At 38.0% G+C, this 11,803-nt stretch overlaps 1 protein-coding gene across 1 annotated transcript in view; it reads left to right on the plus strand.

Annotated features, from left to right (window-relative positions):
- Positions 1–1,747, plus strand: part of LOC124501607 (coiled-coil domain-containing protein 7-like) — a 147,328-nt gene extending 145,581 nt beyond the window's left edge. Inside the window, exon 17 of the mRNA XM_047065948.1 lies at positions 1,661–1,747. Within this exon, the coding sequence (XP_046921904.1) occupies positions 1,661–1,667 (7 nt within the window). The 3' untranslated portion in view covers positions 1,668–1,747. The remainder of the gene's footprint in view (positions 1–1,660) is intronic.
- The last annotated feature ends 10,056 nt before the right edge of the window (positions 1,748–11,803 follow it).

The following is an 11,803-nucleotide window of genomic DNA, read 5'->3' on the forward strand; positions in this document are numbered from 1 at the left end:
ATGAGAATAAACTATGTCAATATTTCTTTTCAGTCATTGACTTGAATTATTAATTTTGACCTTGGCTGCCATACAGAAAAGAGGAAAGTATTATCTAGTAGTGTGCGTTTCTCTGCTTCATTACTATTTTTAATGTTTCTAGATTACAGACCCAGATGAATTAGCAAGAATTAGGTAATAAATTTAATGATTAATGGCCAGAAGTTTTGAAAAGGTCCAGTTTAATGTCTGAAGTGACTAAATTTTAAAAGTGTTTTTTTGATATCTCAGGAGAAGATTAGACATTTATTTGTTGCTTTATAAACTTATGGGTAGAGTTCTTGTCATTTATTACTTCACATTATGATTATATATGGTCAGTATTATGACTATGTGATAAGGTATAAGAAAAATTATTAATAATTGTCTTCAACTTTAATTGGAACTTAACCAGCTTATGAACTGTAGGAATAGAAACAAATGAAGCATGATACTCTTATATTCATGTTAAGATTATCATAGAGTATGGCATACTACTGTAGTTTTTCTGTGGACACATGGTGAAGTATAGGATTTGAAAATGTTGGAAAGCTAATAATTTGTCACCCTGAAGAACATGAAGTGATAACTTTTCATATAAGTTTTTTTTTAATATTGAATGTTTAGTTGCTGTTGCTGAATTTGATAGACTATACATTTGGTGAATCTCAGAATGTAGAAATATTGGCTTAAATGAAATTATTTTAAATAGAATTTCTACTTTCTATGAAGGCATAGTAAAGGCAGTCTCAGATACTGTGTATGAGCTTTTGGAAAAATCTTGAAGAAGGGTTATGATAGTGTTACTTTGAGTTACTACTCTGGCCAGCGCAGACTTATTGGCCAATAAGTCACAATTAAGAGTAATATGAAGTGGAAGAATGAAAGAAGGGTTGTATGGGGAATAGTGGACTGAGGATGATAGGGAATATAGGACATTAAGAACAGAAAAAGGTCATAGAATGAATATCAAAAAATTCCTCTTAAATGGCTTTTTCCCCTATTAATGTTAATTCATACAGTATTCCCTAACTTCAGGAGGAAGATTATTTCCATTAAATTTAGTTCAAACAGGAAAATGTGGACTGAGTGTCCATGCTGTGCAAAGCACTGAGCTAGGTATTATGTATATATATAATACAAAGATGACAACTGTATCATCTTTGCCCTCAATGCATTAATATTCTAGTAAGACAGACAAGACATGTACATAAATAAGTACATTATAATGCAGAAGATGCCTTCAATAAAAAGTTACCAAGAGATGCACCAAAAAGAAGGAAAAGTTGTTTCTGGCTGTATTGAGAGTAACAGCATTTAATTTAAGAAAGTTAGCTGGGTTAGATTTTAACAGGGAAATATGAAGAAAAGGTGTTATGCGTGGACTGAACAGTTGAAGCAAAGACAAGGGTGTTTAGAATCTATACAGTGTGCCAGGGAAAGACCAGTAATTTTTTTTTTAAGTTTAAACTGAGTAGAAAATGGGAGATAGGACATGAAATAGGTTGCTTTAGCTTGATAGGTTTTGTAGTATTTCCCTTAACAGCTGTAGGTTGAATATTGCTAAATATAATAAAAATTCAAACTGTTAAGCCCATGACATAATATTATTCATCAAACTTCATTTTGGGTTACTTCTTAGATCCTAATAGAATTTCTGAAATTCTTTGGAAAAGTCTCCCAAACCTTCAGAGAGTGGATGGGAGCGAAGCAAGGAGATCCCACCTGAACAGACATATGGTATTGATTACAATAAAGTACATTTTTTTTTTGTGCTTTACAGCATTGAGTGTTTATTTTGGTTTAGGGAATGAGTTAATGGCAAATATTTAATCAACACAATAGATGTTAGTAATTATGTTTCATATCATATGTGGTGTTAGCTTTTCTTTTTTTTTTTTAATTTTTTTTCAACGTTTATTTATTTTTGGGACAGAGAGAGACAGAGCATGAACGGGGGAGGGGCAGAGAGAGAGGGAGACACAGAATCGGAAACAGACTCCAGGCTCTGAGCCATCAGCCCAGAGCCTGACGCGGGGCTCGAACTCACGGAGCGCGAGATCGTGACCTGGCTGAAGTCGGACGCTTAACCGACTGCGCCACCCAGGCGCCCAGGTGTTAGCTTTTCTTAAATGTTTAATGGCATTGAAATTTACACTTTTTGGATATGAAAATGTTAACTATTTCTTGGTGTTTTATTTTTAAGAGTTACACATCCAACTTTTTTCTAAATGTTTTTTTACAACTTTCTTCCCCAATACTAATTAAATTTATTATTAAACACAAAAACACAAGGGGAAGCTGGGTATTAATATGTGTCCATTTTTTCCTTCATAGATTAGATGGGTAGCTATTAAATTTACTCATTTATTTATTCACTAAACTTAATCATTCAACAAATATTTTTGTCACCTTCATATGTCAGGTACTCTTTTGAACATTGGATTTTACTGATAAATAACACAAATAAGCTCTCTTCTCTTGTGATGTTTACATTATAGTTGGAAAGAGAGGCAATAAACAAGTGGAAATACATGAACAAGATAACTTTAAAGAATAACAAATGAAGATAATAAAACTCCCTTTCTGATAGAGTCACAGGGGAGGATAATTTAGATTGGGTGATCAAGGAAGGTATTATGTATCAAGAAAAGAGATTATCTAATTAAGAAATAAATATTTTGCCCCTTTCCAATTTTTACCAGAATAAACTAAAAATAGAGACTTACCTTTTTAAAAACTCTAAAGGAGACTTTATAATTTCCTCAGTTAATGGTTGTGCAAGAAACATATTACTAGTGGCCCCAATTGTAGGTGTAAGGTAGATTTTATAGAGGAAATCTTACAAATGAAGAAATAGTGAGGGATACAATATCTCCTAAACTATCATTATTCCGTGGAAAAGCACATTGAATTCTCCATAGGAAGTGCTCCTCAGAGGGATTTCCTCCTCACATAACACTACAAAACTATAGAGGATTTGGGAGGGGATAGAGAACATCTAGTCAATCATGTTACAGTGCTTAGGGCTGCTTAAGGCAATGGTCTTGTTAGAAAAAGGTAACTCCTGGAGGAGTAAGCATTTGTATATTAACATAACTGCTATCAGTGAGAGTTGTTTTTCCATTCACCAGTCCTGGTGAGCCAGTTCTGCCAAACAACCAAAAAGGAGAATGGAGAGAGCCGCCAGGGCCATCCCCTAACAAAGATTTGTCTTTCCTCTGTCCGCTTTTTGGTCTTAGGGTCTTACTAATACGTCTTTTCATTAGGTCTGGCTGACACTGGGTTCTTACTGGCTGACACATGATTTCCACAGTATTGCTTGGGAGAAAGATGCCAGTAAGGTCCACGGTGGGTTAGGTTTGGGTGCAAAACCAGCATGGATGTATAAACACATACATGCACACATGTGTACACACATACACACACACACACACAAACACACAGAGTCATTATAAGCTTTACTTCCTGAATGGTCAAAAATGGCCCTTTTGGAATATCTATATAATATCTGCAGTAAGAGAGAAATTTATTCATTATCTCCCTTGATATCCCCTCTCCAATCATTTCCCAAGGTCAGGTATGTTCACACCTGACAAACTGAGATCTGTTATTCCTTCCTAGAGATGAGGTTGTCATTGTTATGCAATGATAAATTCAGCAGGGACCCCAAAGTTACTATTTTCCCTCAGAAGTCACCTGCAGGGTTAAAAGAGGATGCTTGCAGAAGAATATGATGCAAACAAAATGTCCATCTTTTAAATGAGCAGTGTGCTTTGTCCATTCCACTGAGATCATAGCAGGGAGTGAAAAAAAGAAGGGGAATATATTATTTATCTTGAAACAATATTTTCTTTCACTCTTTATTTCCAAAGTGCAGTGGAGTTCAACCATTGCAGAGAGGCCCTTACAGGGTATAGCAGCCTGTAACTTGTAAACAACAAGGGGAAGCTGGATTGACAAGTGCTACAGAGGTTGTTTTTAAAGAAAGTGACTTAGATGGCAAATAGAATGGGGTTGATGGGCAACAGTGGCTTCTCTGTCTTCTAGATAAATTCCCTGTTAAACATCTTATTCTTTCATGGCAGTATAGATTTGAAGATGGCCCTAAGTGTCATAGTACACATGATGGTCATACATTCTTGATTGGCTTTTTCTTTTTTTTTTTTTTTTAATTTTTTTTTTTCAACGTTTATTTATTTTTGGGACAGAGAGAGACAGAGCATGAACGGGGGAGGGACAGAGAGAGAGGGAGACACAGAATCGGAAACAGGCTCCAGGCTCTGAGCCATCAGCCCAGAGCCCGACGCGGGGCTCGAACTCACGGAGCGCGAGATCGTGACCTGGCTGAAGTCGGACGCTTAACCGACTGCGCCACCCAGGCGCCCCGATTGGCTTTTTCATTTCAGATATTTTCCTTTAGATTTAGTTCCTTCTCGTGGGCAATGTACACATAAAAAATAAGGATTGGGTTTGTTACTTAAGTTGTTCTACCTATTTCCTTGTGTAGGGAATGTCTCAGGGAAAATGTAGGGAAAGTATGTGTATTTAATAGTTTTGTCCTGGGTGGCCTAATGACCTGACCCATGCAACTAGGCCATTAGCAATGAAAGTATAATTCAATCTAAGAGTGTACTCTGTGGCTATGAACGATGCCTGAAATTCACCTAGTTTTGAAGAATGTACAATTCCATGGGATTTTAACAACTTACCATTATTGTGGTGGACAAATGCAGCACTTCATTAGATTTTAGGATCTTTGAGAGAGGCTGTTGGATCAGTGAATCATTTTCTTGTCTGGTGGCAAGTCTTGTAAGCAGAGGTCTAAGTCAGTGATTTGGTTAAAACAGCAGGGGAGTATCTCCGTGTCTAGTGAGTGTGTGGACATATTTTGTTAATTTCGCCAAGGTCTTAAGGACTAGGATTGGCCCTTGATTGAATGTGCTAAGTCAGTTGCCTCTTTAATAGAATTTTCCCAGACTTGTACCACCTTATGAGATTTTAGAGAAGATCCATCATGGAATAGGAATGTTTGGTTGAAAAGTGAGAAAATGTGCCACATTAAGGCCCAGTAATAGGCCAAAGGCATGTGATATTTAGCAGTGGGAAGAAGTAATTGAGTTCAGAGACCCAGGAGCTGGCAAATAATTTGAAGTATTGTTGCCAAAAGCTCCAGTCAGTAAAAGTTAGCTTACATGTCATGTATCTGTAATCCCATGAGTCTGAAGAATATGGCAGATATAAAGTTAAAACTTGTTTTTGTGATGCCTGAAACTCTTCCATAACTTCTTAATGTGGGAGCTTCCATTTAAAATTAGTTACTGTGATACAGATACTTTGAAGAGTTACTATGTGTAGAATGTGATGTAATCAGTACCTAAAGAAGAAAGTCCTTTGTGGCTGGGGGCTTCAGGGCCAATAAATTTGTCTTCTTGGTACTGTCCAAATACTGATCCCCTCCCCAAAATTCATTTGAATGACAGGACCTGGATTGTGTTTTCATTTAAAATTATCTTTAATCAGATATGCCTAGAAAACAAGCAGTACTTCTTTAGTGTTGGGCCACTGTCCTCTATGTAATAGAATGTCTTGAAATTGCTACCAGTTAGCATTGTGCTAGTTTTATTCCACCTATTAAAAATGTATGTCAGGAATTCAAATATTCCCAAAAAGGAATAGTAAAGGTATGTTGCATGTTTTGCTACAACATGTATCTGTAGTGGTGGCAATGTATTCAGTAGCTGGTGTAATGACAAAGACTTGAGTAGGAGGTACAGTTGTTTTTTTCGTTGTTGAAGCTTCAGTAGTCAACTATGGTGCCCAATGTTTTTTTAACCAGACATACTCGCATTCCATAGCATCCCTGCATGCATCAAATTTTGTTTTGAGAGTAATTTATGCTTACTTTTTTTTATATGGAATATTATTGAATGGTAGGTTTGCACAATTCATCCCAAGTTCAGGTACTTGACCAATAGGGTAGTTATCCAAACAGCATGGCTGTGTATCTATTCTGTGTTTAGTATTTCAGAACTTCCATGTCAGTTATATAATCTAAGAGAAGCAGCAAAATTTTTTGTAATATACAGTACAAAAATAGTAGCCCTGTGTGTCAGGGGTTCCTAAGACCATTCCCATCAGGGGCAGAACTCATAGGACTCAATCTAGAGTCATTATCATGGCTATAATTTGTTATAGCAAAAGGTTGCAAAGCAAAATCAGTAAAGGAAAAAGTTTCATGAGAGAAAATCTGGAATAAAGCAGGTGCAAACTTCCAAGAGGCCTCTTCCAGCAGAGTCACACAGGATGCTCCTAATTCTTTTAGCAATGAATTATGACAATACATATGAAATGTCAAGCTCATTAGAGACTCGGTGCCCAGGGTTTTTATTGTAGCACCCTCCACCTGCCAGTTACTAAAATTCCAGGCTATCAGAGGGAAAGCAGGTATTCTCATGAATCACAATATTTGTACAAACAGGTCTGACACAGTGAGCCACTCTTATCAGTTCTTGGAATTGTAGGAACCCTCACCAAATCCAAGTTCCTAAATGCTGGCCAAGACTCAACCTTGAAATCAGGTAATTCTAAGTAGTCTTAATCCTGCTGGGCTCACTCTTTTTTTTGCGCAGTACACCCCTGTGGCCAACACATTTTTACAGTAAAATTGTTATCAGTGAGTTCCCATCCTCTAGGGTGAGACTAACCTGTATTATTAGTCTCAGTTATAACCTTTAGGAGTCCTGGCCTCTGTTAGTAAAACAAATCCCGTCTTAGAATGCCAAGTGGCATTTTCTTTTTTTTTTTTTTTTTTACTTTTTTTCTTACGTTTATTTATTTTTGAGACATAGAGAGAGCATGAACGGGGGAGGGTCAGAGAGAGAGGGAGACACAGAATCTGAAACAGGCTCCAGGCTCTAAGCTGTCAGCACAGAGCCTGACTCGGGGCTTGAACTCACGGAGTGTGAGATCATGACCTAAGCCGAAGTCGGTCGCCCAACTGACGGAGCCACCCAGGCACCCCCCAAGTGGCATTTTCTATATTGATCTTTTCTTCACCTTACCTATAGCACTAATTCAGGAACTGTCCAACTCTGGCCAGTAAGTTGAAGCTGACAGAAAGAAAGAAGGCTTTCTAGGACTGAGACTTTATCATGACAGTCAGGGCACTGTCACATACATTCTTGTCACATACATACATTCTTGTCACATACAAGAAATATAAAATCCCAGACACATGGTACCTCTGGAAACAAAGGCTTGATAATTGCTAGAGCACCCCAAATGCACTTACATTAGTTTAGGCAGTAGAGGTGAACAGGGCCCCCAGGTGGCCTCCCACCTTAGGATTGATTTAGTTGAGTCCTTCTGTTTTAAAAGGACTGCTCAAAAACAGTCAGTTCCAAACACTCTTTCTTGTGAATGACACCAGTTAATCTACCTAGAAGGTGTAGATGACACTTGAAGCTGTTCTGCATGGGAAGTGCAGAATTTGGGCCACCCCCTGCTATCTCATAATCAGCACTGTCAAGTGTGATCTTAGGTCTCAGCAGTCAGTTTGAATTCAGAGTGCTCTCAGCACCGTGGAAAGGTAGCACAGGGCATTTTCCTTCAGAAAGAGGGGAAAAATTCTGGAATAGTTCTGAAAAACAAAGGTTATTAGTATCCTCCCCCTCTCTAGTGCCTCCTAAGGTGCTGGGGTTTTGTTTTTTGTCAGGTGTTACAAAAATCAGTGTTTTCATTTAGTAATCAAAACTTCACATTTTTTCCCAAATCATGTTCTACTTTCATCCATATTTTTTGATAAGGAGAGTTGTATTCAAGAAGGACAAAAGCATTTTTTCAGAAAAGCATTTTTATGTGTGCTAACCAGAAAGATACAACATGTTTGGAAATTAGGGCAAATTCTGAATTTTCAAAAATTTCAAAATGGATTTGCCATAACCTCCCATCTCTGATGTTCTGATCACTTATCCAGTGAGCAGCCTAGAAAAAACAATCAATCCCTCGGTGTTAACAACTGTTTTAATAAAGTCAAACCAACTTACTAAGGTGTGTATACCACAGGTGAGGAGACAGGTGAGAGAAGTGGAGTCAGAGTATCAGTCCATTGTTGCAAACTGCAACTAATCTAGCAAGTCAAACACAATAATCAACATTGATAGAGGGAGGTGACAGTTTGATCTATTAAGAGCATGCAGTGGCCACAGTCCTTTGAGATGTACCTCTCCCAACTTGCAACTTTCAGCAGGGAAAGTGAGGGAGGCAGTTAGTCTCTGTACACAGAGTAGATAAGCAGCTGAATTTAAGATGGTTTCATCAGAGAACAAGCTCTTTTCTGTGGATATTTGTATGTGATCCAGACGGTCCAGTCTACATACATGATGTTTTGAGAGTTTAGGAACTCAAAAGACAGGTGTCCTAAATCTGTAAGTTTCCCAGAGTCTGATTAAGCCCATGTCTGCTTTTCATTCTTTAGAACAACCCATGCTGAGGCTGGAACAGCCTATAGCAGACAGTATCTATCAGGTTTCAGGTCCAGGCAATCAGGATCTTCAAATTAGCTTTTTTTCTTTAATTAATTTTTATTTTTATTAGTAGCAAAGCTGAGATGCTATAGAGACGGAGAGCCCTATTACAAGTCCAAATGGCAATCAAGGCATTACCAAACCTTCCTTGTCAGTCTTACAACCCAAACTGACTCACTCAAAAATATGCACATCAGGTCAGAAAATTATCATGCTTTAAGAGTCAAATGTCTGATTTTACAAGACCCTATTGGCAACCAGAAGCTTCCATTTAAAACTCCAAAAGTGTATTTTCATTTAGGGATTGCCTCTCTTGCCCCTGTTGCCTTTCCTTTTCCAGAGCTTTCAATTGGCAAAAATCATGAATTATGGAATATTAACCTATTTTAAATATCTAAAGAATTTAAATTCCAAGCTACCCTTGGCAACAGAATTTCATTAGTACATTTTCTTTGCAGATTTCGCTCATCAGGATGATTCTTCTAGCATTTATGAAATTAAAAAATATAGCATTTCACATCAATTTTTATCATATACCAATGCAGTAGTTACAAAATACAAAGCCATTAAAATATTCTCCTTTTTGGGGGCATCTGGGTGGCTCATTTGGTTAAGCATCTGACTCTTGATTTCAGCTCAGGTCATGATCTCACATGATCTCAGGTCATGAGTCTGAGTCCCCACCCCCACCCCGACCCCCCCATCAGGCTCTGCCCTGACAGCACGAAGTCTGCTTGGGATTCTCTGTCCCCCTCCATCTCTCTCTCTGCCCTTCCCCCACTCTCTCTCGCTCTCTCAAAAATAAATACATAAACATTTAAAAATATTGTCCTTTTTACTCATTTCAAATGTATAGTAGCAATACATTTAGCATTTACAGGGCTAACATTAGAGATCTAAGCTGGAATGCAAGGGGAAGGGCGTAATGCTACAGCACTAACAGGGTTGGGTTGAAGAAAAGACTAGACCCCCACCCCCACCCCAACCCTATCCCCCACCTCCACTTTTTTCCCCTTTGGTCTTTTTAAAGCTTTGCTTCAGCACTAGGAGCTGATTTAAACTTTTTCTCTTCCATCTGAAGGAAAAAGTGACTACAAACTGGTTTTTACAGCCCTTGGCATATCCAAAGCCCACCTTTGGGCATGTTTAGGCCCTTTATCCTCCCACTTGGTGGAGACAACAAACACCAAAGACTTCACCCAGGCTGCATCTTTTCCCTTAATTTCACCAGAAAAGTAGCCAGGGGGTCCAGCAAGCCAATTCTCCTGGAGTTGAATGTATTATTTTCAAATTCTACAGGTAAACTTTTACCTCTCAGCTGCTACTTCATACCATAGATGACTTCATAGCCACCTAAAATTAATCATATTCCATCCCAACCTTTCATAATTTCTTTTCCCAAGCAATGCTTTCTTCGTATTTTAGTGCATCTGCAGGCCATTCTAGTGAATACCACTCCTAATACCAACTGTGTTGGGGGTCTACAAGACCATCCCTAGGTACAGTGATTTACTAGGGGGACTTACATGGCTCAGCAGATAGTCATTATCATGGTATTATAGCAAAAGGATACAAAGCAAAATCATCAAAGGCGAAAAGTATATGGGGCTTTTAAATGCAGACAACAAACTGAGGATGGAAGGGAATGGGGTTGGGAAGGGGAGTGGGGAAAGTGGGTGATGGGCATTGAGGAGGGTACTTGTTGGGATGAGCACTGGATGTTTTATGTAAGTGATGAATCACGAAGCCAAGAGCACACTGTATACACTGTATGTTAGCTAACTTGACAATAAATTATCTATATATATTTTAATATATTATTTATATATAACATATAAATATATTTATATATAAAGTATAATATTTGAATATTATATTTAAATATATACAAATATGTATGTATAAAAGGTATATGGGGCAAAGTTTGGAAGATACCAGGTATAAGCATCCAAAAGTCCTTTCTTAGTGGAGTCACATAGGACATGCTTAATTACTCCAGCAACAAATTGTGACACATGAAATGTTGTCTACCAGGTAAGCTCATTAGAGACTCAGTACCCAGGGTTTTTTTACTGGTAGCTTGCCATATAGATACCCTGTGCCTACAATATACTAGAAATACATACTCCCAGAAGGAAAGCAGGTGTTCAGGATAAAGCACATTGTTTTGTACAGTTTTGGCACAGTGAACCACTCTTATCAGTACTGGGAACCCCGGCAACTTCCTAGATGCCAGCCATGAGCCAATCTTATAAATAGGCCTATTTAAGGATAAAAGTCTCAGCCCTGCTATGTTAATTCCTTTCTACACAACATGTAAGATTCAGTATATAGCCAGTTTAGGAATGCTTGAGTCTCACTCTCTGGAGAGCCAGAAAGGTCAGGGCACCATCTCAGTTTGTCCTATATGTGTTAACTGTTCATTCCAAATTTTGTATCAGCCCGATAGTTTTTCTCCCTTCAGTTTCAAGAGAGGCCAACAACAAAGTAGCTTATCCATCCAATTTTTGTAAGTCCCTTTCAGGCTTTAGTATTGGCCTGTTAACTTTCAGTATTGGCTTTGCTGACCTAGCCTCTTTGATTTTACCTTAGTAAATAAGGTGCTGTAGCCACCTACTTCTAAGTTTATTGCTCCAGATTTTTCTTTTATAGCAAATTGGCTCCAGGATTTCTAAGAAGTCTTCCCCCATTTCTGGGCTTCAGTGGTCTATGGACTATGTGGCTGTCCTACCTACTTCGAGGTTATGGTGTGCCATATCTCTGTGGCTATGTGGGCTCTAGCCATTCTAGTTTGGCAAAGTAATTTTCCTCTCTGAGTCTTTAGTGACTATATATAATATGGCCACTGAGATATTGGCCATTCTAACTCAACAGTTTGATATAAGGCTTCCAGTGAGTTTATTTCCCACCTCAGTGGTGGCCCAATCAAACTATTTCTGTTTTCAAAAGCTATAATATCCAGATAAATCATATACAACTTAGTACACAATGTATGTTTTTACAATATAATAGTATTTATCAGGAAAAAAAAACTTTACAAGCAGAGTAGAAGCAGAATACATGCAATATTCCAAACTCATTTTTCACAAGGAATGTTTGGGCTAGAGATAACTTGACAGATAAGAGTACTCTAGGGAAAGGATCCTATTCACATTTTAGTTTATATATTTATAGAGAAGTTGGGAGGGGTGCAGAGAAAAATAGATGATTCTGTAACTATGAAACTCCCTGAGGAAGGGAAAGTAGACATGTCAATA

The sequence above is a fragment of the Lynx rufus genome, unplaced genomic scaffold (assembly GCF_022079265.1).
Source record: "Lynx rufus isolate CCGP_SWC_20201006 ecotype Redwood Valley unplaced genomic scaffold, mLynRuf1.p SCAF_7, whole genome shotgun sequence".
In the NCBI taxonomy this organism is placed as follows: domain Eukaryota; kingdom Metazoa; phylum Chordata; class Mammalia; order Carnivora; family Felidae; genus Lynx; species Lynx rufus.